We start from the raw sequence: 27,118 nt of genomic DNA, 5'->3' as shown, positions 1-27,118 counted from the left end.
GACGTCACGCGTGGCATTGCATTCTGGGAGGAGCAGAGCTGCAACTAAGGGTGTGTGAACATTGCTGCCACACAGAGAGCATGGCCCTGACTCCTCCTGCTGCATCTGTGATCCCACCGTTGCGTCCAAGGTCGCAGCCTGGGGTTACCTGGTTGCGATGCTCGACAGCGCCGGCCAGCTGAGTAAGCCTCGGCTTACGCAAGCTGGCCGGAATTGTGAGGCCAGGAATCAGCATCCATGGATAAATGGCTCTGTCTATCAGACAGGCAGAGGCACATGGGGGCCTGCATGCGATCACGCAGGACCCATTCTGCACATGTGCAGAATGGAGTCTGCGTTCAGCAGTTTACTTGCGGCATCAGAAGTTTGCATTAAGTGAATCAGGTGTAGTACACTCATTGGACTCGATCCAATTAGCCGCAATGATCTTGCAGGTGTGAGTCACTGCCGCACTAGCCGCACTTTACGGTAGGCCGAATTCGCATAAAAGTGCTCGCAGCTCCATAGGGCTCCTAACAAAATTATGCAAATTCGGGCTCGGTGCGGGGTGGGAGATGTGGCTCTGTTGCTGGCGTATTAAACCCTGTGGCAACGGCACATCGCACCCTTCACAAACAATTGGATTGACCCCATTGTCTACAATTACAGTAGCTACTAACAGTCTAAATAAAAACAAAACAAAACCGTAAGAGACAGGAAAATAAGTAAATAAAAATTTTAGTAAATACTCCAAAAATGTATTTCAAAATATTTAACTGCACTTTAATTAGTTTGCCAATAGTTTTTACAGATATTAAATTGATACCATTATTTTACTGAGAATATGTCAGCGTCTGGCTTTTCACTTTGTCTCATAAGTATTCGCTATAATTATACATCACAAAACTGAGATTGCAGCTCTCTAGCGAGTGTGTGTCTACATCACTTGCCTTTTCTTCTACTACATATATGATTTAGCAATTTTTCTTTCTTTTGTCTGTCACGATCTCCTTTTAATCTGCCCCCGTGCCTTAAACATAGCCGCCAGTACTAACACATTCAAGCTTTTCAATCTTCTCTGCGCAGAGATGTCAGACTCTCAATCTTTGTCCAGTTGGGATATCCTAATGGAAGTGAGAACCTTTTGGAGCAATAGAAGAGATGCTGACATATCTATCAGCTCTGATGTAAAATGCTTCATCATTCTCTGAAGGTTAGAAACAGAAACTAGGACACTGCTCACCTCCCACCCTCGTTCGCAGTCACTACTTTTTAACTTAGAAGTGAAACCCATCGTGCCCAAAGGATCTATTACATTGCAGAGTAAAAGGTTGAATAGAGGGCATGGAAAGTACACTTTGTAATAGACAAGTAATAAAAATGAATAACATATTCCATCGTTTTTTCTTTCTGCCACTGATTGTCTATACAAATATTTTCTATACACAGTATGTGTTTGGAATTTTATTATGTAATGTTTTATTGATCTTTTTACAAACTTAATTTTTTGCATTGTCATTTTAGGCACTTCAGTTGTAATTGTTGGCAATGTGCAAATACGCACACAACACCTAAAATACCTAGAGAAAATAATAAAAAAATAGAGCAAAGCTAATAATTTGAATATAGTAAAATATTTATTTTAGGGGTGTGCACCGGCCACTTTTCGTGTTTTGTGTTTTGGTTTTGGATCTGGATCTTTCTTCGTGTTTTGGATCTGGATTGGTTTTGCTAAAACCACCCTTCGGTGTTTTGGGTTCTGGGTTTTGTGTTTTGGATCTGTATTTTTTTTTAAAAAAGCATAAAAACAGCTAAAATCACAGAATGTGTTGTTTTTTCTGCTCCTATGCTATTATTAACCTCAAAACCTTAATTTCCACTCATTTCCAGTTTATTCTGAACACCTCACACCTCACAATAGTGTTTTTATGTCCAAAAGGTTGCACCGAGGTAGATTGATGACTATGCTAAGTGACACGAGTGGGTGGCACAAACACGTGGCCCATCTAGGAGTGACACTGCAGTGGCAGACAGGATGGCAGTTTGAAAAACTAGGCCCCAAACAGTACATAATTCAAAGAAAAAAAAGAGGTGCAAGATGGAATTGTCCTTGGGCCCTCCCACCCACCCTTATGTTGTATAAACAGGACATGCACACTTTAACAAACCAATCATTTCAGCGCCAGGGTATGCCACACGACTGTGGCTGAAATGATTGGTTCGTTTGGGCCCCCACAAAGCAAGCTGGCAATTAACCTGTCCCTGCAAAAACTGGCTCTACGGAGGCAAGATGTCGTCCTCATCCTCATCCACCGATTCCTCACCCTCTTCAGTGTTGTGTACATCCTCATCCTCACAGAGTATTAACTCGTCCCCGCTGGAATCCACCACCACAGGTCCCTCTGTATGTTCTGGAGGCTGGTCTCCCTGAAAGAGTTGATAATTAATTTTTATGAACATCATCTTCTCCACATTTTGTGGAAGCAACCTCCTACGCCTTTTGCTGACAAGGTTCCCGGCTGCACTAAACACTCTTTCGGAGTACACACTGGAGGGGGGGCAACTCAGGTAAAATAGAGCCAGTTTGTACTGGGGCCTCCAGATTGCCTCTTTTTCCTGCCAGTACAGGTACGGACTGTCTGACATGCCTACTTGGCTGCTGTAACCGATGTAATCCTCCACCATTCTGTCAATGGTGACAGTATCATATGCAGTGACAGTAGACATGTCATAAATTGTTGCCAGGTCCTTCAGTCCGGACCAGATGTCCAAACTTGGTCCTGCCTGCCCTGCATCACCGCCAGCGGGTTGCTTAGGATACCTAAGTTTTTTCCTGGCAGCCCCAGTTGCGGGAGAAAATGAAGAAGGAGCTGTTGACGTGTCACGTTCCGCTTCAGCTGACAGTGTTTTCACCAGCAGGTCTTTGCACCTCTGCAGGCTTGTGTCGGCCGGAAAGAGAGACACCACATAGGCTTTAAACCTAGGATCGAGCACGGTGGCCAAAATGTAGTGGTCTGATTTCAACAGATTGACCACCCTGGCATCCTGGCAAAGCGAATGAAGGGCTTCATCCACAAGTCCCACATGCCGAGCGGAATCGCTCCATCTTAGCTCCTCCTTCACTTTCTCCAGCTGCTTCTGCAAAAGCCTGATGAGGGGAATGACCTGACTCAAGCTGGCAGTGTCTGAACTGACTTCACGTGTGGCAAGTTCGAAGGGCTGGAGAACCTTGCACAACACGGAAATCATTCTCCACTGTGCTTGAGTCAGGTGCATACCCCCTCCTTTGCCTATGTCATAGGTGGATATATAGGTTTGAATGGCCTTTTGCTGCTCCTCCATCCTCTGAAGCATATAGAGGGTTGAGTTCCACCGCGTCACAACCTCTTGCTTCAGGTGATGGCGGGGCAGGTTCAAGAGTGTTTTCTGGTGCTCCAGTCTAAGGCACGCAGTCGCTGAATGGTGAAAGTGGCCAGAAATTTTTCGGGCCACCCAAAGCGTCTCCTGCACGTTCCTGTCGCTTTTCAGAAAATTCTGCACCACCAAGTTTATTGTGTGAGCAAAACATGGGACGTGCTGGAATTTGCCCAGATGTAATGCCCGCACAATATTGGTGGCGTTGTCAGATATCTCAAATCCGCAGGAGAGTCTAAGTGGGATAAGCCACTGGGCGATGATTTCCCTCAGTTTCTCTAAGAGGTTGTTGGCGGTGTGCCTCTTACTGAAACCGGTGATACACAGCGTAGCCTGCCTTGGAACGAGCTGGCGTTTCTGAGATGCTGCTACTGGTAACGCTGCTGCTGTTGCTGCGTAAGGTGATACATCTACCCAGTGGGCTGTCACAGTCATATAGTCCTTAGTCTGCCCTGTTCCACTTGTCCACATGTCCGTGGTTAAGTGGACATTGGGTACAATGGCATTTTTCAGGACACTGAGGACACTTTTTCTGACGTTTCTGTACAGTCTCTGTATCGCCTGCATAGTGAAGTGGAATCTAGATGGGATTTGGAACCGGGGACACACTACCTCCATCAATTGTCTAAATCACACTGCACTAATGGCAGATACCGGATGCACGTCTAACACCAACATAGCAGTCAAGACCTCAGTTATACGTTTTGCTTCAGGATGACTGCTGTCGTACTTCATCCTCCTCGCTAAGGACTGTTGGAGGGTCAATTGTTTAGTAAAAGTAGTGGTGTTCCTACTTCCTGTCTGGGATGATGAACGACTCCCAGCAGCAGCAACAGCGGCAGCAGGAGGCGTAGCAATGCAGGATCCTCCGGGGGAATCCCGGATAGGAGAGTCAGTCATGCCAGTGACATGGCCTGCAGGACTACTTCCGATCCTGACTAAGGAGGAAATTGATGAGGAGGGAGTTGACGGTGTGGTTTGCAGGCGCTTGGATACAACAGGACAACGGGATTTAGGTGTCCCTGGACTGCTTACGGTCTTAGCCAAAGTTTCTGAACTTGACAGTAACTTTTTATGAACGCGCTGCAGGTGCCGTATAAGGGAGGATGTTCCTAGGTGGTTAACGTCCCTACCCCTACTTATTCCACCTTTGCATATGGTACATATGGCAAGACAGTTGTTGTCCGGATTTGGATAGAAATATTGCCAGACCAAAGAGGTGGAATGTTTGGTCTTCTGCCCAGGCATGACCGTGATGGGCTTTTTCATCCCACGGACAACAACTGTCTCCCCCGGAGCCTGATTTAAACAGACCACATCACCATCCGAATCCTCCTCGCCAACTTCCTCCTCAGCGCCAGCTACACCAGTATCCTCATCCTATTGTACTTCAACAGTGACATCTTCAATTTGCATATCAGCAAGTGGACTGTGGGTGCTCATTTCAGCACTTGCAGGGGGCGTGCAAATGGTGGAAAGAGCCACCTCTTCCCGTCCAGTGCTGGGAAGGTCAGGCATCGCCACCACCACCACACTTGGACTCTCCTTGGGGATTTGTGATATCTTCTTAGAACGCACAGTTCTTTGCTGTGCTTTTGCCAGCTTAACTCGTTTGATTTTTTAAGTGGGAGGAGGGCTTCCATCGTCATGTGAAGCTGAACCACTAGTCATGAACATAGGGAACGACCTTAGCCATTCCTTGCCACTCCGTGTCGTAAATGGCATATTGGAAAGTTTACGTTTCTCTTCAGATGATTTAAATGTTTTTTTCAAGGTCATTTTCCTGAACTTTGTCATTTGGGATTGTATGTGCCCTCTACTATGACATTGGGCATCGGCCTTGGCAGACGATGTTGATGGCATGTTATCGTCTATGTCATGACTAGTGGCAGCAGCTTCAGCACTAGGAGGAAGTGGTTCTTGATCCTTCAATATTTTATTTTTATCGGAGAAAGTTTGGTCCTCCATTTATGTTATATTGATATATACGTGCGGCTAAGGCGCACACAAACACAGAAAATAATTTTTTATTTTTGTTGGAGACTAGTGCACTTTGTGGGTTACACCACCCTTTAAGAAATGAGCCAGCCGGCCCTCTACTTATGGGACACAGGCGCACGCTTGACGCTGCTCCTTTGTTGATGCACGTGCAGCCACAGTGCCCACAATTCACAAACACAGAAAAGCTTTTTTATTTTGTTTGGAGTGCCCTTTGGGGGTTACAGCACCCTTTAACGGACCAGCCAGCCGGCCTTTTACTTATGGGACACAAGCGCACGCTTGGCGCTGCTCCTTTGTTGATGCACGTGCAGCCACAGTGCACACCATTCACAAACACAGAAAAAATATATATTTTTTTAGCACTTGGGGGGAGCACCTCTGACGGACAGAGCACCCCCTGGACAACAGTACAGCACCCCTTTAGGACTGGGACACTGCACAAGACTTTGGAGTGGACACAGCCCCTATGGACAACAGCAGCACAGCGCAGCACAGCACAACACTACACTACGCTACACTACACTACACAGCCCAGCCATCCCTAACTCCCACCCTCCCTCTTCACTGTCCACAGCCGAGTGAGAAAATGGCGCCGCCGCGGGTACCTTATATAGGATCCAAAACCCACGAGACCCGGAAGGCGGGATGATGACGTTTTGCCTCGAATTTCAGATCCGAGTCAGGCGGGAAAAGTCGAGCCTGACTCGGATCGGGGGGGCTCGGGGGGGGGGTTCGGATTTCAGAAATCCGAACCCGCTCACCCCTAATTTATTTATCCTTAATAGGACATATATAGGGGAATTCAATATGGAGTGAAAACTTCGTTTTTTGCGTTAATATCGCACCTATGACATCATTATCGCAGGTTTTAGTTTTACACTGTATTCAATTTCGAAGACTTTTCGCAGGTTTGAAAAGTCTTTGAAAAAAAAACAGGGATAACTTTTCACCACTGAATAGTTGGCGAAAAAAAGTGCAGAATTGGGGTTTAGGGGTGCAGGCTTAAAAAAAATAGCTTGCATCCCTGGGAATGACATTAAAAAACTAAGCCAAAAAATTATTTTAAAAATTGGGGTGAAAAAAATGGGAAAAAATTGTTTAACAATAGGGAAATAGGTTCATGGCTATTCTGCAAGGATGCGGCAGGTGTTTTCTAGAATATGCTAGTACCCATTTTCATGTACCCCAAATTTGATGGGACCACTTAAAAAAACGAAAAAAATAACCTAAGTGCCCTTCTGCAACACTTCTTCAATGTCGGGAAAAAAACACCTGCTGCGGCTATTTAAATCCCCGACTTTCATTTACAGGCTTAAACGGGGGTACCCATAGTGATCCCCCATGTTTTTACAACTTTAGGGGGGTCCTACAATTTTTTTAAGGAAAATTTCGTAACTTTACGCAAATCTCACTTCGCCAGGTCCCGTTTTCGTTAGTTTCATATTGAATACTGTGGTAAGCGGGCGCGCGCCCGATACTTTATCCCAGGTAAAAGCTCCGATATGAAACATAAACTTCGACAGCGAAGTTTACGTTTCATATTGAATTCCCCTCTTAGAGTAAATTTAAGAAAAGTAATAATAATAATTTACCAGGACAAAGAGGTGGACAAAATCAGTAATACATATACTGTACATTACAAGTATTATTGCATGGAACCGGCTAAAATAAGGGGTAAACAGTTATGTATAATTGCAGAGTTGCAGTTCAGCCGATGAAAAAATCACGTGTGATATTGATGGCAATATTGTTGTAATTAATAAGTCCATTCACAGCTGAAAAATCGTCTGGTAAAAATATTGGAGAGTACCATCCAATTATTTATAGAGAAATAAACCGCCATAGCATCCAAGCCACTTGCAAGGTTAAAGGCTGACGGTCTCTGCTTCTACCCTTTGAGGGGATGATGATGGCAAGTTATTACCAGTGGCTGTGTATTATGCTGGCCATACACAAGTACGATGTAGTACGATGCGATTCATCGTACGTTTTCCCTTGAACTCCCCAGCAGTCCTGATTGCACGATTTGGTGCTTTTTAACATGGGCTGCACATCTGGTCATACGATACATTTTAAGAACGGCGAGAGCGTGCATAGGATCGTATCCTACCTATATGCTAAACTATTTTGACACGATTCATCGTATGACGTGTTGAAAATTGGGCTATCAGCCCGAAATCACGCTAGTCCAATTTGTATACATGAAGCAAAGAAAGCTTCAGCCTGGCAGCACGGGACTACATCACTGATTGATTGGATATAAAGACAGTGCGAGTGACTACAGTCAAGAACACAAATACATTTTTTTAATGAAAAATGAATACATTGACGCTCCAAAGTTGGGGCATGGAGTCTTAAGAGTAATCTTATACCTTGCAAATCTCCCGATTCAGGCAGAACCAACCTAATTTAAAGGCACTGTCACATCAGCAGCTTTGCCCCAACCACCAGGGGCAATTGGGGGATATGAAATATGAACATGAAATATATATTTCTCTTTCTAGGTGTAGTCATATTATTTCTCTATTACTGATTACAATGTTTCTCAGGAATTAATTGCTTTTTGAAGGACAAAACTAAATTATGAAATTAGTATAGGCGGTGTGGGGGGCGTGGTGCCATGATTGCATCATTGCGGCCCCTTCCCATGCTATACAAAGCAGCAATTCTGGGTATTTTATGGTGGGGTGGGGCTCTGATGATGCTGTTCACCACGAATTGCATCACCAAGCCACCAATGATGCCCATATCACTCAGGAGTGGGCAGCGGCACCACCCTGTGGCATCCAGGAATGTTGCAACCTTTTCCAGGTATCCAGGAGAGTAAGCCAAAATTCAGGAGTAGGCAACTATGGATTATCTTTCATCACTTTTTTGTACTTACAGTATAACTAATATTAGTGATGATTCAATTCAGTGCGATGTTCAATAGCCCCAGGAAGGAGTTCCCAGAGCTATTCAGTTGACCTCACTGTTTAGTCCGACTACAGTTCTTCTCGAACCCTCCTGAGGTGCAAGTAGAAATCTGACTTAAATTCTGGACAAGATGCTTTTTTTTTGCTTAGCGTGAAGTTAGCCGCTTCATGGGTGGCCCTTTAATCAAAGAATGCCGGTTAGCGAACTAAACACTCAGTTTACTGCACGGTAACCAGCATTCTCCATCTTAAGTGGTTCTAGTCAGACATAACAGCGCGGTCAATTGAGAAACTCTGGGACATCCTTCAGGGGGCTATTCAACATTGCGCTGAATTACATCACAACCATTGTGAATTGAGGCAATACAGTTAGCCATATGGTTAGTTTTATTTTCTTGAAAATTTTTAATCACTCTTTTAATAACTTTCTGCCTGCAACGTTGGTTAACCATGGTTATCCAAATCCAGCATTAGGTTGCAATGCTTACTTGTATTGATAAAAACCTTTACTTAATTATTTTTTTTATTTTAAGAAAATGAAACATTTCATTATGTATAGGTTTATCTGGTATTTAAAACCCTTATCATGTATTTACCATGAATTTCCAAACTCTCTCAGATAATAGGTATTCGCGCAGAAGGGAAATGCCATAATTTTTACCCTTAGCAACTGGACATCATGCCTATTTATAAAAGCAACATTACTGTACTGTACCATTTCTAGCAAAATTAGCAATGGTGAGTGCTCCAGTCATCTGAAGTAGAGTATGCCGAGAGGTCAGCCAAATAGGAATATTCTGGTAGACAACACCGCAGCCATTGGCAAATAGTTTTTGCATCGACTCATCTGCAAATGACACAAAAAAAATAATAAAAAATTATAAATAAATGTGAAAGATGAAGCCAACTATAAGACGTGCTAAGAATGGAAAAAATTAATTTTCATTCAATCTTTAATAATACAATTGAAGACTGCTGTTTCTATTGCCATTTCCATCAAAAGTTTGGATATCTTTTTATGTTAATATATAAAACATGTATAACCAGACCAATGCTACTGTTATTGCCCTTACAAGCACAGGTGGCCTGTGAGTCAGAGGAACATGTCTGGGGTTGTCTTCATGTAGTCATATACTAATTTATTCAGGTAGCAATTAGATTCAACAGAAAAAGTAATAAAAAATGAATAGATTGTACAATAAACTTTGCCACATTATAAAAAAAGTGCATTAGTCCATTTTGAACTTGGTTATGACCATAAATCAAACAGATCCTCTGGGTGAAAGTGATAATACTGTGATTAGACTGTCTTCTTATCTTTTACTGTAAGTATGCTTTGTCCAGGGTTTATTTCAACTGCTGTTTTGTTGTTAGGGATTGTAAATACTTTTGTGGAGATTTGTTGTTCCTGCCCAATAATCCTTATAAGAATAAGAAAACAATAGAAATATTTCTGGATATTGTATTTTTCCAAACTGTTGATAGAGATGTGCGGGTTTGGATTTCTGGAACCCGAACACATCCTAACTCAAAGGTTCCGAGTCAAACCAAGCCGGGGCTTGGCTCTTCTCCCCTTCCCCCTTGTAAAAAATATAAAACTTGTGTGTTTAAAAATATAACGTTATTATTAGGGTGCCACCCGACTTATACCAGGGGCATTGTGAAGCAGTTTGTTCTTTGTTCAGGCACTATTAAAACATTTTAATATTCTAAAACTTGTGTGTTTTAAAAAATATAACAACATTAATAGGATGCCATCCTTCTTCTATGAGTAAAACACTATAAATATCACCAAAGAGAATCCTGCAGCACTAGAATAAATCACAAGAACTTGCAGATCTTCTTATCCAGATGATATCCACCCTTTTCTTCAAAAAGCACTTCAAAAGAAATAAAATAAAACACATATTGTAATAGGTCATAGATTTCAACTATATATTAAACCCAACTTGGCTCTCCTACCAAAAATGTTGGTCTACAATCATAAGTAGACAAACAGGCATGTAGTGGACGCGGATCACAGTTTTTTTGTCATTTGGTAGTTCTTCCGTCACTCTCCCATATCATCATATATCCGGTACACATAAAATAAATATGGAATATCCAATAGTATAATACTGTGTTTATTTACACAAAAAATAAACAAGTAATCATTTTCACAGGTAGGACAAGGTGGACTCTCACCAAATGGTGTTTTCTTCCAGATGTAAATAGTAGACAAATGCGCAGAGTTTACGAAACGCAAGGAGTCCCCATGCAGAAACTCGTTCCACCAAACCCTTTTACCTCTGGCGTCCTTTTTTCCCGCCAACATGTTTCGATACTTGCTTGTGTATATTCCTCGAGGCATGACATGCACACATGCAAGTATCGAAATGTGTTGTATGCCTAATTAGCACACGTGTTTTATACACATTTGTGGTGTTTTGCTTCTTCTAGGAGTGCTGTACGTTTATATGGAACAGTCGATTGAAGAGCAGGAGCAGCAACCCAGTACTAGAGCTGCTGCTGCTGCCAGCAGTCATGCTAGTAATTCAGCATCTACTAAAGGTGGTCCAAAGGAAATAAAGTTTAAGAAAGGACACATGAATTCTAAACAATATTTCACAATGTTAAAGAAAGCATAGCCTCTAATAAGAAAGGGAAAAATGATTGCCAAAAAAATAAAAATTTTAAATATTCCATACACCACATGCAGTTGCATGGAAAGGCTCAGACCATGGCCTTTCTTTGCTAGTGGTGGTCTTGTTACTGATGGTTCATGCACTGATGTTTCATGCACCTATTGCGGAAGCTAGGGTCAAAGACAGTTCGGCGTCTTCTGTAACCATATATGCAGCAGCTTCTTGCTCTTAGTCTAGAGGTGTCACCTTTAAAACAGGCAAATGCACAAAAAAACACTAAGGCTAAAGAACAAACTATGTGTTCACAAACTAAACAAATCCCTAAGGAGAGTCTAAGTGTATCTGTGAGTACATGTGTGAGTCTGACATTTCTGACACTGTAGTCTTAAAGAAGCCTCCTTCCACCATTTCTGCACCATCTTCAAATGTGGAAATGAGCAGCACAAGTAAAGATTCTGACAGAAATTGAGGATGCTACTGTGGAAGTGCAACAGGGTGAGGGGGATATTTGTGCATCTGATGCTAATGAGGATATTAATGATGAGGATGGTGTTTGTGTCAAAGTAATGCTGCATACACACGGACAGATTTTGTTAAAGATCTGAATGATAATGATTGTAAAAATCGTTCATATCTTTGACATGTGGGGCATGCATCGACCAACGATGCGTGTTCCCGCATGTCAAACAGCATCTCTGTTGCTTAGTTTAGCCAGCCAGCCTTTAGCCCAGGGGTATTCAACCTTGGCCCTCCCAGCTGCTGTGGAACTACAGATCCCAGCATGCACTGCCATAGTTTAGCATGCTGTTATATCAAAAAGGTGGCAGTGCATGCTGGGATGTGTAGTTCCACAGCAGCTGGAAGGCCAAGGTTGAAGACCCCTGCTTTAGCCAATATTGGTGAACAACAATGTGAGCTCTGATGTGGTCAAAATGGTCTGCAATTGACTATAAATTAATGTTATTCAGGTTAATAATACTGTAGGAACAAAAACAGGCCTAAATGACATGATTTTAGCTGTGTTTACTAATTCTTTTTTTAATTCCAGAATCAAAATCAATACACGTGAGGGTGGTTTCGGCAGAATAAAACACAACAATGAATTAGAACCAAAACCAAGACACGGGAGTCCACACACAAATCTACTGTTGACACGTAACTAGATAAAAAATATCCAATGTATTTAAAAATCAAAGTGGTTATTGAACAAATATGGAAAGTTTTGGAGGCACAGATCAAGTGCATCATTTGGGACTTTACATCTATCAGTACACATTTACGCAGGAGTATAGTTCGGGAATCAGGATTTTAGAATGTAGTTTAAGGCAGCTGAAAGATGTCTCATAATGTGACATATAAACTTGGCATGGACAGATGAAGGTGTTATCTAGAATAGTAAAGTTCACTTATACCCCTTTTACACCGGAGCTAAAACCCAGGTTTTTGAATGGTTAACCCGGGCAACTCGCTGGTGTAAAAGGGGAGAGGGTTGGATCGCCAGGTCGAGTGACTTGGCAATCCAACCCAGGTAACTAGCAGGGTTTAACACGGGCATAGCCCGTGAAACCCTGCTGTGAGAACAGCGCACTCCGGGTCATGATGACCTGGAGTTCACTGCTAGCCGGCCGATTGGTCCGGCTTCAGTGGTGTTTGGAGATGGCGTCATCTCCAAGTGACCACTTTCACTCCAGAAAAGCCAGGTCTATGCCCACCTGACTCTGGTGTGAGCGGCGCCGACTCGGGAATATCCCGAGTTGGCGCCGGCAAAATTCTGGGTCTGATCCGGATAGGAACTTTGTTCCAACTCCGGGTCAGACCCGGAATTTAGGTGGAAAAATGGGTATTAGTGGCTCAAAATATACAAATGGTCATCTAAGGGAAGATACTGCAAATTTAGGGAGTAGTTACCGATTAAACAGGTGCCCACAGGACCTTTTTGAATACACAAATGTTTATGTTAGAGGAAACAAAAAGTATGCCGTGCTTGTGATACAGGGGCTAAGTGTTAGGACAGAGTTGATGGTAATAAAATTAACTTCCATTAATTTCAGTGGGGCATTTTTGACCCATTTGTAAATTCTTTGGGAAATCTCACTCAATGCACTGTAATTTAAACATTCAAATGTAGAAATCAGATTAAACAAATGTAGATCAGTTATCAAAGCATAAATGAGGCTCAAGTGAGAATCATTTTATGTTAAATTAAGGAAAAGTAATTAATTGATACATGCATTTTTGCTGTCTATTATGGACCTCAAAGTCCTGGGTGGAAGAAATAGTGAGGGAAAAAAAAAAAAAAAAAAATATATATATATATATATATATATGTGTGTGTGTGTGCATATATACATGTGTGTGCATATATATATGTATTATATATATAATGTTTATAATTGGTGTAAAAAAAACTGAACTCACCCTTGGGGAAGGAGCTTCTGTTGCACTGAAACTTTGAGTAGTCTCGCTATGTGATAACTACTGCTGCTACACCAATATCAGTATTGTGCATATCGAAAGTGATTGCCTTAATGAAAAGTACCCCTTTTTACTCATGTATGTTTTTCAATAAAGTTTTCAACTGGTTTTAAAAAAAACCTTTGATTGTCGGTCTCTGGTGATTTATACAGGATTGCAACATGTCTGAATTTTTATGACCATCATATAGGCGATACTGTTGAAGTAATTGGTGTGTGTGAAGCTTGTTATATGTAATATATATATATATATATATTATACACATTCGCATGCTGTCGAGTTATCATCTACTAAATAAGATTTAAATTACTACAGATTTTTTTAGGCAAAATCATTGTGCTCTATGTTTTATTAATTGTGGAGAAGATAATGTAAATCTATTGTTATGGTTATCGTTATATGCATAAATGGGCCAGTTTCAGTTAGCCACAAGCTCCTGCGTGTATTACGGTAAGTAAAACATGGCTTATTTTTGCTCACATCTTTATGGGTTCTTGCCAGCAATATCCCATGGAGTGAAATTGACTCACTCCAAATTGTTCTAGCGCTGTTTGATGCATATGTGTTTTGAACCAGGATTTAATGGAGAGGAAAAAATTTTACCCATAAATGTATAAACAAATTAAGAATATGATTTCCATATAATACTGGAGTAATTTTGAATTAAAATAACCACTTTGGGTGTACGGCTCATTTGGAGAGTGAAGACTGGCTTAGAATAACACACTTGAAAGTGTGATTACTCCAAGCAGATGAAAGGTGAATAGATGGAAAGCTACAGCTAAAAAAATATATATGTATTTCATTGGTTTCAGAGGGACACTATACAATGGAACGACTTCTCACTAGCTAGCACATTGCCTCTAACAACCGAGGGACGTAATGAGTAGTAGCATCCCTGTGATTACTTCCTTCAGTTTTATTGGGATTTAACAAGATCCAGCCCCACAGGACTACCTTTTTGCTTTTTATTTAGTATTTTATTGAATTCATGTGCCATTTTTCTTAGTACTTAACACCAAGCGGCAAAGTCAAACCATAATAAACGCCACGAGACATGGGCTCTGAGCGATGATCACAATCCTTGCTCAGACATGCACATGTGTTATGTTGTAAGGAAAATAAAAAATCCACCGTCTGCCAGAGCACCATTTATAAAAGAACACAGCAGAAAAACTCAGCTTGTTACCACTTAGGGATGTGAATTTGTTTAAAAATTAAAGAAAAAAAAAATTAATACAAGGCTTTATTGAACCTTGAAAAGCCGTTCTCATTTAACTATTTTTTAACTAATCAATGTTCTTCAAGTTGTTTTTTCATGACTCTGCTCACTGAGGAACTGTCTGCTGGATCTAGAATACAAAAGTCACTGTGTATATTACAAACTTACCACCAAGTAGCAATGACACAATAAGGTCCGATGATGACTTCAGTGTGCACATGTCTTCTGTCTGTGAGCTGTCTTGTAATTTTTGAAGAATGTCACACAGTGTCTCCTGAACGTAGGCTTCTACTAGTTGTAATTTAAGGGGCTCTGTATAAGTGAAAAAAAAATTGCACACTCAGTAATCTATTGTAAAGCCACTTAGTACAAGACGGTTATTGCTATAATTGCCAACTGTGTCCATATACAGGGTGAGAGGTAAATTAGATCATGCATGTTTACCTTTTTGATATTGTTTATTATTCAGAAAATAAAACAACAAAGGTATATCTACAGGTGTAGCAAGAGATGATGTTGCCTTGGGGTTAATCTTTTTCGTTGCCTCTGTTCAACCTATTCAAAACACTGCCTTAATTTTTTTTCAGTGAGAGAAAAAATACTTTTTTACTTAAGCAATTTCTGTTCTCCTCCTGGCCCAGGCTTTATACTTCTTCTCCCAAATTGACTGATTTTGTTTTGAATCCCTGTAGGCCTCTTGCTTTGGTATGTGGGAACCTCACATTGGAGACTGGCCATGGTCCACTTGGCCTAATTTTGTTTCATAAGGACACTAGTGTGTATGTGTTATATATATATAATGTGTGTGTGTGTGTGTGTGTGTGTATATATATATATATATATATAAATAAAACTCCAGAATCCGGCACTCACAAAGTCCATGGCAAATGTGGCTGTTGCCCTCCACAGCAAGCCCCAGAGCCAGGACCAACCGCATACAATATCCACAGGGCGGCACTCCGTGCAAAAACCAAAACAACAGTGGTGAGACTGCAACATTTCGGTGCTTTATTGTGTGCTTTTGTCAAGCATAAGATGTCTTATGCACAATAAAGCGCTGAAACGTTGCAGTCCTACCACTGTTGTTTTGTACGGAATGCCGCCCTGTGGATAATATATATATATTGTGTGTGTGTGTGTGTGTGTGTGTGTGTATATATATATATATATATATATATATATATATAATATGTATATATATATATATAAAATTAGTTTCTATTTGTGGCTGCAGTAAGTAGGCAGTCATGAGTGGTCACGGGGGCTCTCTCAGCCAGTCTCCTCCACTCCCCCAAAACAAAAAGAATATGAGGAAACACAATACTGTCTACTCTCCACAATTCACTTAAAAAAGTGCCTCAATATGGCCACAGGATGCCCCATTTCCACATGGTCAGTAACTTTTTGTACTGCAAAAATCAGTTCTGGTTTGGGTATGGAAAAGCTGTTAAATATAACTCCACCATCACAAATAGATTTGGACAATTCAAGTATTTAGTTCCTTCTAAAGTATGGACACAATTTACATTTGTAAGAGATTTGTGTGTTTTATGTGGACATTTTCCTTTCCTGTTAAATGTCTGCATATAAGTTATTTTCTTCCTGTCTTCATTTGTCCTGTTCTCTTTTGATGCACATGGTTTCCTGCTAGACCCAATTCAGCCAGATGAATTTCTCATTACACAGGCAGCAAGCCTCAGAGTTGGAGAGCTTGATTCATTAGAATAACTGTGCTACACAACATACCATTCTCTGCCAGCATCTGGAGGACCTCAATGATAATTTCCACTCTTTCATGGTTTTCTGCCCTCTTCAGCTGCTTTACCATCTGTTCAACAACCATGGTCTTACTTAGAGCTTCCTTAGCACTTTCTGTAACATAAAAATGAAGAGACATCTTTAAACCACTTTCTTGCCTTTGTATGATTCTGGACCTGTCAGCACCACATAAAACGCTCACTCGTGTGTTTAAAATAATCAAAGGCCCTGATTCAGAGATGTATGCAAAGCAGATGGTTTATGTATACACTGATCGGTGCATGCGCAGGACCTTTACTGCATACAGTACAGTGTCTGTGAGATCGCTCGCAGTTCCCCCAAGCCGTAGCATGGGAGCACTGTGGTAGTTTGGGGGCGGCAAAATGTGGTCCATATTACAAAATGGAGTAATGTCACCACTGTTTTGTAGGCATGTCAAGGCCAGGGTCTACAGAGTTCCCGCAACTGGCAGAGAAATTCTGGCTCTGATGGCCGATGTTTGTGGTGGTGATCCGATGCTGCATCTTGGGGTGCAGCACTCAGATCTGCGATGCCGACAGGAGGCGTTGTTTGTCCTTAGATGCCTCCTGTGGCAGTAGCATATCAGCTGTATGATATTGCATAGCTGCTATACTGTACAACTATGAATCAGGCCCAAAGTTAATTTTTTTTTAAAGTTTGTTTAATAAGAGCATTTAAAAGGCTAACTATAACATTTGGAGACCTATTTTTTAGGTGATTGCTTGCCCAGTGGCAAGTAGATTGGTAACTAGCTGCAAAGGTATAGCCTCAATTTTTCCATGTGTCACTGATACCGATTATCCTGTTTATATGGATGCAGGGTCTAGACTGGCAGGTTTACAAAAAAAAAAAAAAGTTTGAATTCTGGCATCGAAGCCTGGAACATTTATGAATAATAATTCAGTGTGGCCAGATTTTATTATAAACTTTGAAACATATGTCATTGAAAATAACAAATAATTGTTCATGTATTTGCAGCTACACACATTCATGAGAAGTTTTATTCCCAAACCATACACATCATTCTTAGGGGGAGATTTAATAAAGCTTGAAGAGAGATAAAATTGGAGGTACTTGGCACCAACCAATCAGCTCCTAACTGTCATTTTTCAAACACAGCCTGTAAAGTGACAATTAGGAGCTGATTGGTTGGTGCTATTTACCTCCAATTGTATCTCTCTCCAAGCTTTATTAATTTTTAATAACTACATTTTCTATTTCATGTGACACTGTCTCTTTAAATTGGTAATCTAGGAATACATGGGATCTTCAGATGTTAAATAACTTTGATATATGCACATTAAGGTAAAACTATTGCCTTAGGACTGAAAATTAGATTAGTAAGTAATTTGTTCTGTGTAACTATGGATTGCAAAATGAAAAATATTCTATTAAGTTCTGTCTCGTTTATAATGAGTTCCTCATTTACGAGATACAGTATGATGATAGTTTAAAAGAAAATCAATAAATGCATTTTACATTATTGTGAAAATGTTTATGCAATAACTGTAAAAACAGTATTAATAAATGTAATTATATGAACCTCCTCTAGTAATGCATGCATCCTTCAATAAATTCACACAGTACTGTTTTCAGTCAAGTGTGGAATTTAAGAAATGCAATTATCTTGTAATTTATATTTACTGCTAAACTGTGTATCTAAATGGATGGAGAATCAATTTGTGCCCTATAGGACTTGTACATCTAGTTGCTATAGGGGAGATTTCCCATTCTGTTAGGGTAAGGAGATAAGAGAAATTCAACATGTTGGACAATCTCAATTCTCAGATTTAGACCCAAAAATGGTCAGAATCGGCAAGTGTGAGATTTTTAATATGTTGAATTTCCTTGATTCCCAGATGGATTGGCAATAATCGATGCCAATGATCAGCATTTTTGATCAGGGATAGGCATCTGCAGAACGGGGAATCATGCTATAGATGTAGGACTCGCATTACACCGTTTTATGTGGGGTCACGCCAAATGTAAACTTATATGATTTCTGTTCCTTGATCATGAATCCAAAACCGCTACTTAATAAAAATAACTAAATAGGTTGAAAAAAGTTCATGAGTGGCGGCTCTCATATATTTTGCTTTCTCTATAACTGCTAAGCATACCACTATACAACGCTTTTATAATTACATAAACGTATGGCTCGCATTACAGTGTTTTATGTGGGGTCACGCCAAATGTTATTATAGATGCATATCTCCGAACTTTTGTCCCTCATGAAGAGGGACACTTTGCATGCCGGAGCTGTGCGCTCCACTAAAGGGGCATGGCTTTGCTTGAAGGGGCGTGGCCTCTTGGAAACGGGGCAGAGCCTCGCGGGAACTCCCGATGGTGTCACTATAGGGGGCATGCCCAGCACTCACCGAGATGCTGGGCATACCCCAGGCTCTCCCTACACAGGTTTACAGATGCAGTGCACATGCGCACGGCACCTGTTCACCTTCTGCACACCCGCTGCTCTGCTATACCCAACTTCCTCCCCCACCGCGGGACACCGCGGCCCGTGGGTGGGACAGCTGGACAGTCCCAGAAAAATGGGACTGTCCCGCTGAATGTGGGACAGTTGGGAGGTATGATATATGATTTCTGTTGCTTGACCATGAATCCAAAACCTTTGTCGGCTATAAGTGCTTGTGCATTGCATGCACAAAATCACAGTCCCTATCCGTATGCTTAGTTTGACAGCCATCCTCATCATCAGAGCACGCTTGCGTCAGCCTTTAATTTATGCAAATGATCCAAAAACACAATTACTTTTCCGTCCCACTCTGAATAGACTGCATTTTCCATGCTGTAAAGACAATTCTATAGGGGGTGCGCAACACCTGCTTCCAATCCACCACACAGAAAGGAGAGTGTCACCACACTCCCACTAGCATATAAGTATAAGAAAAAGAACTGGGCAGGGAATGGCGCTGGATATAACAAGCCTATAATAATTCATATAAAGATTTTTTGATGGTGATTCAATAAATATCACATGTGACGATGGTCAAAGTTCCTCATAATGGGTTGCCAAAAAAAGGAACACAAAACACAAAAGGTTCTGAACAAAGAAATTACTTTAAAAAACGATCTTTCTAATAAACGATCCTTCCAATTAATGATCCCCAACAAGTTTTATAAAAGAACGTACCCCAACTTAAAACAAAGCCAGTGGGGGATATTCACATCTGGGTACCTTTATCTATCCACTCCCTTATTTCAAGGATAAACTGGCCAAAGCAACAAATGGGATGAAAATCCAATATTGGATGCGTATTTGATTTTTTGAAGTGTCAATATGAGAATTGGGAAGGGGTGATAAAGAAACCTTAATGGGTACAGATATCACCCTGCGTGTAAGTAGGGTACGCACCGAATATTAGATTTTTATCCCATTTGTTGCGTTGGCCAGTTTATCCTTGAAATAAGGGAGTGGATAGATAAAGATACCCAGATGTGAATATTCCCCACTTGCTTTGTTGTACGTTGAGGTACGTTCTTTTTATAAAACCTCTTGGGGATCATTAATTGGAAGGATCATTTATTAGAAAGATCGTTTTTATAGTCATTTCTTTGTTAAGAACCTTTTGTGTTTTGTGTTCTTTTTTTTGGCATACACGTTGGGGAGAATATCTGGATGATTTGAACCCATTATGAGGAACTTTGACCATCATCTCATGTGATATTTATTGAATCACCATCAAAAAATTATTTAAAGGACTGAGTATTATTCACTTTTTATATTAATTTTTATTGGTTTGTTATATCCAGCGCCATTCCCTGCCCAGTTCTTTTTCTTATACTTATATGCTAGTGGGAGTGTGGTGACACTCTCCTTTCTGTGTGTTGGCTTGGAAGCAGGTGTTGCGCACCCCCTATAGAATTATTTTTACTGCATTATCTGTTTTCTTCACCCTTTTCTAACTTGGGGTTTGTGTCATTTTTTTTTGTTATATTTACATTCAGAGAAGGTACAGGACGATGACCTTGAGACCATCATGAGAGATCTAGAAAAAGATCTGATTAGGGAAAGCCGCATATGGTGGGAAATAGCTACCCCAGGGAAATACATAGCCCACCAGATTATCCCCAGAGTTCTCAAAATAAAGAAAAAAGCTTCATTCCTAACAGCCTCTGAGTCATTTAAAATAAAATTGTGAAAGGCTGCTCTTATTCCCTGATTAATTTAATCATAGAGGAAAGGAGAAACAAACTGAAAGACTTGGAAACCATTATTGAAACTAATAAATCCCTAGTCCTACTATTTGCAGATCTGCCTGAATGTAGAGTTTTAGAAGACAGAATAAAACAAAAATGTATGAAAATAGAAAGGAATTTGAAATGAAAAAACCTCAAAGTTATCCAACGTGAGTGATGGGGAGCACTCTAGTGTTTTTGATTAGGCTAAAACATACCACCAAAAATATGTTACTCCCAGAAAGGAAAAACAAAAGTTTCAAAACATACAAAACTATGAAGATAAGAAATGGGCAAATAATTCTAAAACCCCACAGACACAGTATAAAAGATTAGAACAATACAGGGGTGAATATAAAAGACCCCATTTCTCAGGATACTCTAGAGGATAAAGGGATGATGGGAGATGGAGGAGGAATCAAAATAAGAGGTTAGAAACCCAGGAAAATAGAGAGGAAAATGTTTTTACCCCGCAAAATAACAGATTTGATCCATTATTGGATTTACCCATATCGACCCTCAAGCAACATTTTTAGAGGCCAGACAAGAGAGAAAAGGATATCGATATTGATGATAAAAGACGATAAAAAGGAAATAGAGGGAAACGGGGGGGGGGGCAAAAAAAGATTACAGAGACAAAGAAAGAGAAAAACTAAAAAGAACTGTAATCAGAACAAACCAACTAAAAGTATCCCTATAGATAATGACCTAAATGGACAAGTCAAAATTTTCAACTTAAGTTCACATATCTTAAGTCATAACAAAAAGACGGTTTTGAGTAAAGGTCTTAAATATGCCCCCTCAGCAAAAATGAATGATATTGCATTTTATATACAGTAGATTTGCAAAAATATATAGGAAAGTTAATGGTCAAGAAATTCTTCCTCATGAAGGAAGAGAAGGAAGGTATAGGGACTTCAGAAGATGGGTCCATATCAAAGTTTAAACCTAAATCTACCTTTTTCCAGGCTCACTTAAAAGGGAGTTTTGTAGATGCGTTCTCTGCGCAAGTTTTGGAGGACCTAAAAGGAGCAACATCCAAGAAAATAAAATGTAATCTTAACTTTGGAGAGAGAACATCCTTGAAAAATGTGGGTAATATGAAAGAGGTGGTGATTAAACCCACAGACAAAGGGGGGGTATTGTCCTCCTCAATGTCAGCGATTACGAAAGTGAGATGACAAGGCAGCTTACTGATGTATGGACATACAGGAAGCTTAGAAAGAATCCTATGGAAACTTTCTTGAAAGAATTAAAGTTACTTATTAACATGTACGTGGAAAAAGGAACATTGTCAACCACAGAGTCAAATTTTCTCACTATAGAGAAACCTACAGTGCCGGCCATATACCTTTTACCTAAGTGCACAAAGACCCGGTTCATCCACCGGGGAGACCGATTGTCTCAGGCATCAATTACATTTCAGCTAATTTGTCTGAGTTTATTGACTTCCATCTCCAATCAATGGTCCTTTTAAATAAATCCCATTTGAAGGACACTAGGGATTTTTTAAACTTATTGAGTAATATACAATGGGTGAATGACTTTTATATGATGAGTGCAGATGTATGCTCCCTTTATACTATAATCTGCCATGAACAGGGTGTTGAGGATGTTAAAGCTGCCTTACAGAATTCCACCATGAGTTTGGACATACAGGAATTCCTAATTGAAGGATTTTATTTTAAAGCATAATTATTTTATATTTAAGGATGATTTTTATCTGCAACAGATTGGCGTGGCCATGGGCACTAGGTTTGCCCCTAGCTATGCTAACATTTTCATGGGGGCATGGGAGAATGAGATAATTTGGAGTAATAACCCCCATGGGGCAAACGTAGTGCTCTGGCTCTGATATATAGATGATATCTTTTTTATTTGGCAAGGGGAGACATTTTTATTGGATTCTTTCTGCAAATTTTTAAACACTAATGATCGTAATATCAATTTGACTTTTGACATCCAAACTGAAACCCTTAACTTTTTGGATATTACAGTCCTATGTAGAGGAGGGAAAACTACTTTTTAAGACTTACCAAAAACCCAACGGACTCTCTTTCATATATTGAGGCGAGCAGTTGCCATCACAATCAATGGCTGACCTTGATACCTGGTGGTCAGCTGAAGAGAATAAGGATAAACTGCAGTGACTTGGAGGTTTTTAAAGTTCAAGCCAAAAAAATTAAAGAGGCATTCCTTACAAGTGGGTATAATAAAGATAAGGTTGTGAGGGATTTGGAATCTATCAAACAAAAGGACCTTTTAAAATCCAATCCCAAGAAATTTAAGGATGATAATTTTCAGTGGGCTTTTATTTCGGATTTTAATTCCCAGCATAGGGAAATAGAAAAGTCTTTAAAAAACACTAGTCGATATTACAAAGGGATACCGTATTGGGAAAGGTCATTCCATCTAAACCAGTATACATATATCTAAAGACAGCCAATATAAGATCAAAACTGGTAAAGAGTGACAGTTAAGGAAACCTTAACTGTAAACAAATCTGTAGGTTTCTATAGATGCTGCTTTTGTTTAGGCTGTAGACACGTGAAGAAGTCAAATAATGAAAAGAAAACGACAACTATTAATTTTAATGGAAGAACACACAAAAAGACTTCATTAAGTGTAGCACCAAAAATATATTATACGCTGGAGAGTGTAGATGTGGCAAATCCTATATTGGGGCGGATGCCAAGAAATGTTAAAACCTGGATGGGGGAACATCTGCGTAAAATCCGGAGAGGCCTGGAGACACACTCATTATCCGCACACTTTAAGACAGTACATAACTGTTCAACAGACGATATAATACATTTCTATGGTATAAAATTGGTTAAAGATTCCATTAGAGGTGGTGACAGTGTAGCCAATATTGCTAGGGAGGACATTAAATTGATCTTTAATTATAAAACCTTAGCACCTATTGGCCTTAATCAGGATTTTGAAGTTAAGTGGTTCCTATGAATGTTATTTTTCCACAATCATGTCCTATCAATATGTTTCTCTTTTATTCTACACTACACCATTTTGTATTTATTTATTACGTCCAATCATTTTGTATATTTAATGTTTTATTGCCATCCCTATAATACATTATTGGTGCTACAGTGATTTATGAATCTCACACATATGCACTAGTTTTAGATATATTTGATGTATTCTCCCCTTTTCTTATATATTCTTCTATATTTTTTACATATTTTATTCAATCTTTTTTAACCTCCCTGCTATTTCTTATGTCTATTTTATTACCATGTGTAGTAGATTTGCATAATTTACATTGTTTTGATGTATTTTAATGTATATATTTTTTTAAACGATGGTTACCTGGGCAATGGATATACAAAGCTTCGTCAAACATCAAAAGTGCATCAGATAAATAGTGACGTCACTTCCATGGCAAATGGGGCAACAGATAAACAATGTCCCACTAGACAACGGAAGTGCTCTAGCTAAATTAGGATGTCACTTACGGAAATGCCAGTGCATTATTATTTATTTATTTTATTTATTAACAGTTTCTTTTATGGCGCAGCATATTCCGTTGCGCTTTACAATTGGAACATTAACAGAACAAAACTGGGTTATAACAGACAGATATATAGGTAGGAAGGCCCTGCTCGCAAGCTTACAATCTATAATGAAATAGGCATTGATACACAGGGATAGGTTCTATATATTTCATTTGGTTCAGCCAGACTGCAGAGTTTCTTGGTGGGCTGCATAATCCAGTCACACAGGAATGTCAGCCAAATGTCAGGAGGATGTGAAAGAAAGACAGTGTATGAGGTTATGTGTGGACTGTGAAAGGGGATGTAATTAGACATAGAAGCTATGAAGGTTATGTGGGTGGTTCTGGAATCTGATAAGCTTGCCTGAAGAGGTGGGTTTTCAGGGAACGCGTGAAGGATTGGAGACTAGATGTAAGTCTTATTGTGCATGGTAAGGCAATCCATAGAGTGGGTGCTGCCCGAAGAAAGTCCTGTAACCGTGAATGGGAGCAAGTAATGTGTGGGGATGAGAGACGCAGATCTTGTGCTGAGCGGAAAGGTCAGGTTGGGAGATATTTTGAGATGAGTGAAGAGATGCATGTTGGTGTGGTTTGGTTAATGGCCTTATGTGTAAGTAAAAGTATTTTGTATTGAATACGGTAGAAGACCGGCAACCAATGGAGACTGACAGAGCGGGGCAGCAGACGATGAACGTTTGACAAGGAAGATAAGCCTTGCAGCTGTATTAATAATGGATTGTAATGGTGATATCCTGTTTTTGGGAAGACCAGTAAGGAGACTATTGCAATAGTCAATGCGGGAAATAATGAGTGCATGGATCAGAGTTTTTGCAGTGTCTTGTGTGAGATATGGTCGAATTTTTTATGTTTTTTAGATGTATGTAACATGATTTTGAGACAGATTGAATGTGGGGAACAAAAGACAGTTCAGAGTCAAGGATGACACCAAGGCAGCGAGCTTGTGGAGCAGGATGGATTGTCGAGTTATCAATAGTGATCGAGAGATCAGGTTGGTAACTATTCTTGGGCGGTGGAAATATAAATAATTCTGTTTTAGAAATATTAAGTTTCAGGTGGCGAGATGACATCCAAGATGAAATGGTAGAAAGACATTCAGTGACACGGATCAGATGGTGATAAATCTGGGGAGGATAGGTAGATTTGAGTATCATCTGCATACAAATGGTACTGAAATCCAAAAGAGCGGATTAGTTTGCCAAGAGTGGTGGTATAGATTGAGAATAACAAAGGACCCAAGACAGAGCCTCGCGGTACTCCAACTGATAGAGGTAGCGAAGAGGAGGCAGAGCCAGATAAATTAACAGTAAAAGAGCGATCAGATAGGTAGGAAGAGAACCATGAAAGAGCTGTGTCCTTAAGACCTAGGAATTGTAGTGTTTGTATGAGGAGAGAGTGGTCAACAGTGTCAAAAGCAGCAGAGAGATCTAGAAGAATTAGGAGTGAGTAATGGCCTATAGCCTTGGCAGTGACCAGATCATTTACTACCTTAGTGAGTGCTGTCTCTGTGGAGTGTTGGGAACGAAAGCCGGACTGAAGTGGGTCCAATAAGTTGTGTGACTTTAGAAAGTGTGCGAGGCGGGTGTAGACAAGTCTCTCAAGCAGCTTGGAGAGGCATGGGAGCTGGGAGATAGGTCAGTAATTGAGAAAGTGTTGGGATCAGAATTTTGTTTTTTCAGAATGGGAGTAATCACTGCATGCTTGAACAGTGATGGAAAGATGCCAGTAGCGAGAGACAGATTGCAGATTTTAGTTAGGGTTGGGATGAGCACAGGAGACAGAGCTTTACTGAGTTGTGAGGGTATAGGATCTAGAGGAAAGGTAATAGAGTAGGAGGATGAGAAGAGTGTAGATACTTCATCTTCGTTTGTGAGGTCAAATGAAAAGAATGAGCCAGAGGGTTCAGGTAGGGAATTGAGCAGGTCACTAGCTGAGGAATAGCATACCATTTTATTTCGGAACTTAACAATCTTGTCCTTAAAATAGGAAGCAAGATCATGCACACAGATAGTAGCAGGTGGGTTGCGTGAGGGATGGGTAAGAAGCAGGTTAAATGTATTAAAATGTCGCTTGGGATTAGAGGCTTGAGCAGAGATAAGAGATTGGAAATATGTTTCTTTGGCAGCATCCAGAGCAGCACGATAAGAGTTGTAGATAGTCTTATATGTGAGGCAGTCACTTGGAGTATGAGACTTTCGCCACTGATGTTCTACTTTTACGTGAGAGTTTTTGTAGATGCCTTGTTAAGTAAGAATGCCATGGTTGACGCCTAAGTCTACGTGGTGTGTGAGGAGTAGCTGGAGCTACTTTATCGAGGGCTTTTTCTAGAATCTGGTTTAGGTGTGATACAGCAGTCTCAGGAGAAGTGAATGCAGAAATTGGTGAGAGTTGTTGTTGTAGAGAGGTAGATAGTTGTTGAAAGTTAATAGCATTAATATTTCTACGGGTTTTAGGAGGCTTGGGTGATTTCAATGACATAGAGGTTGATGTAATGGAGGAGAGTGTACAGGTGATAAGGTTGTGATCTGAGAGAGGGAAAGGAGCATTAGTGAAATCCGAAACTGAGCATAGTCTGGTAAATACAAGATCAAGGCAGTGGCCCTCCTGATGAGTAGAGGGATCAGTCCATTGGGAGAGGCCAACAGAGGAGGTTAAAGAGAGTAGTCTGGAGGCATGAGGCGATTGTGGACAGTCAATGGGGATATTGAAGTCACCCATAATGATGGTGGAGATGTCTGGGGATAGGAAGTGAGGGAGCCAGGCAGAAAAATGTTCCAGAAATTGCATTAAGGAAACACATCTCCGTATCTCCTCCCTTTCAGTTGACGCAAACACACTGCCCAGTTCTTTTTCTTATACTTATATGCATTTCCTATGCTCTCTATGAAATTTGCCTACATTAGAACATCCCTTTACAGTCCAGTTACAGCAAACAGGCACATAATTTACTCTGTATCAGCCACATTGAGTGGTCACTTGAACC

At 40.3% G+C, this 27,118-nt stretch overlaps 2 protein-coding genes across 2 annotated transcripts in view; one reads left to right on the top strand and one right to left on the bottom strand.

Moving 5' to 3' along the window:
* The window catches only part of LOC148443245 (rap1 GTPase-GDP dissociation stimulator 1-A-like), a 154,657-nt gene that overhangs the window by 26,133 nt on the left and 101,406 nt on the right, over window positions 1–27,118 (bottom strand). The window contains exons 6-8 of the mRNA XM_088463084.1: window positions 16,377–16,502; window positions 14,799–14,942; window positions 9,025–9,156 (exon numbers count right to left, since the gene is read on the bottom strand). Of these exons, the coding sequence (XP_088319210.1) occupies window positions 9,025–9,156; window positions 14,799–14,942; window positions 16,377–16,502 (402 nt within the window). The remainder of the gene's footprint in view (window positions 1–9,024; window positions 9,157–14,798; window positions 14,943–16,376; window positions 16,503–27,118) is intronic.
* Window positions 1–27,118, top strand: part of TSPAN14 (tetraspanin 14) — a 114,128-nt gene that overhangs the window by 82,675 nt on the left and 4,335 nt on the right. The window lies entirely within an intron of this gene.

This window comes from Taudactylus pleione, unplaced genomic scaffold, assembly GCF_031769625.1.
Source record: "Taudactylus pleione unplaced genomic scaffold, aTauple2 ptg001314l, whole genome shotgun sequence".
In the NCBI taxonomy this organism is placed as follows: domain Eukaryota; kingdom Metazoa; phylum Chordata; class Amphibia; order Anura; family Myobatrachidae; genus Taudactylus; species Taudactylus pleione.
This window is presented reverse-complemented; position numbering and strand designations above follow the sequence as displayed.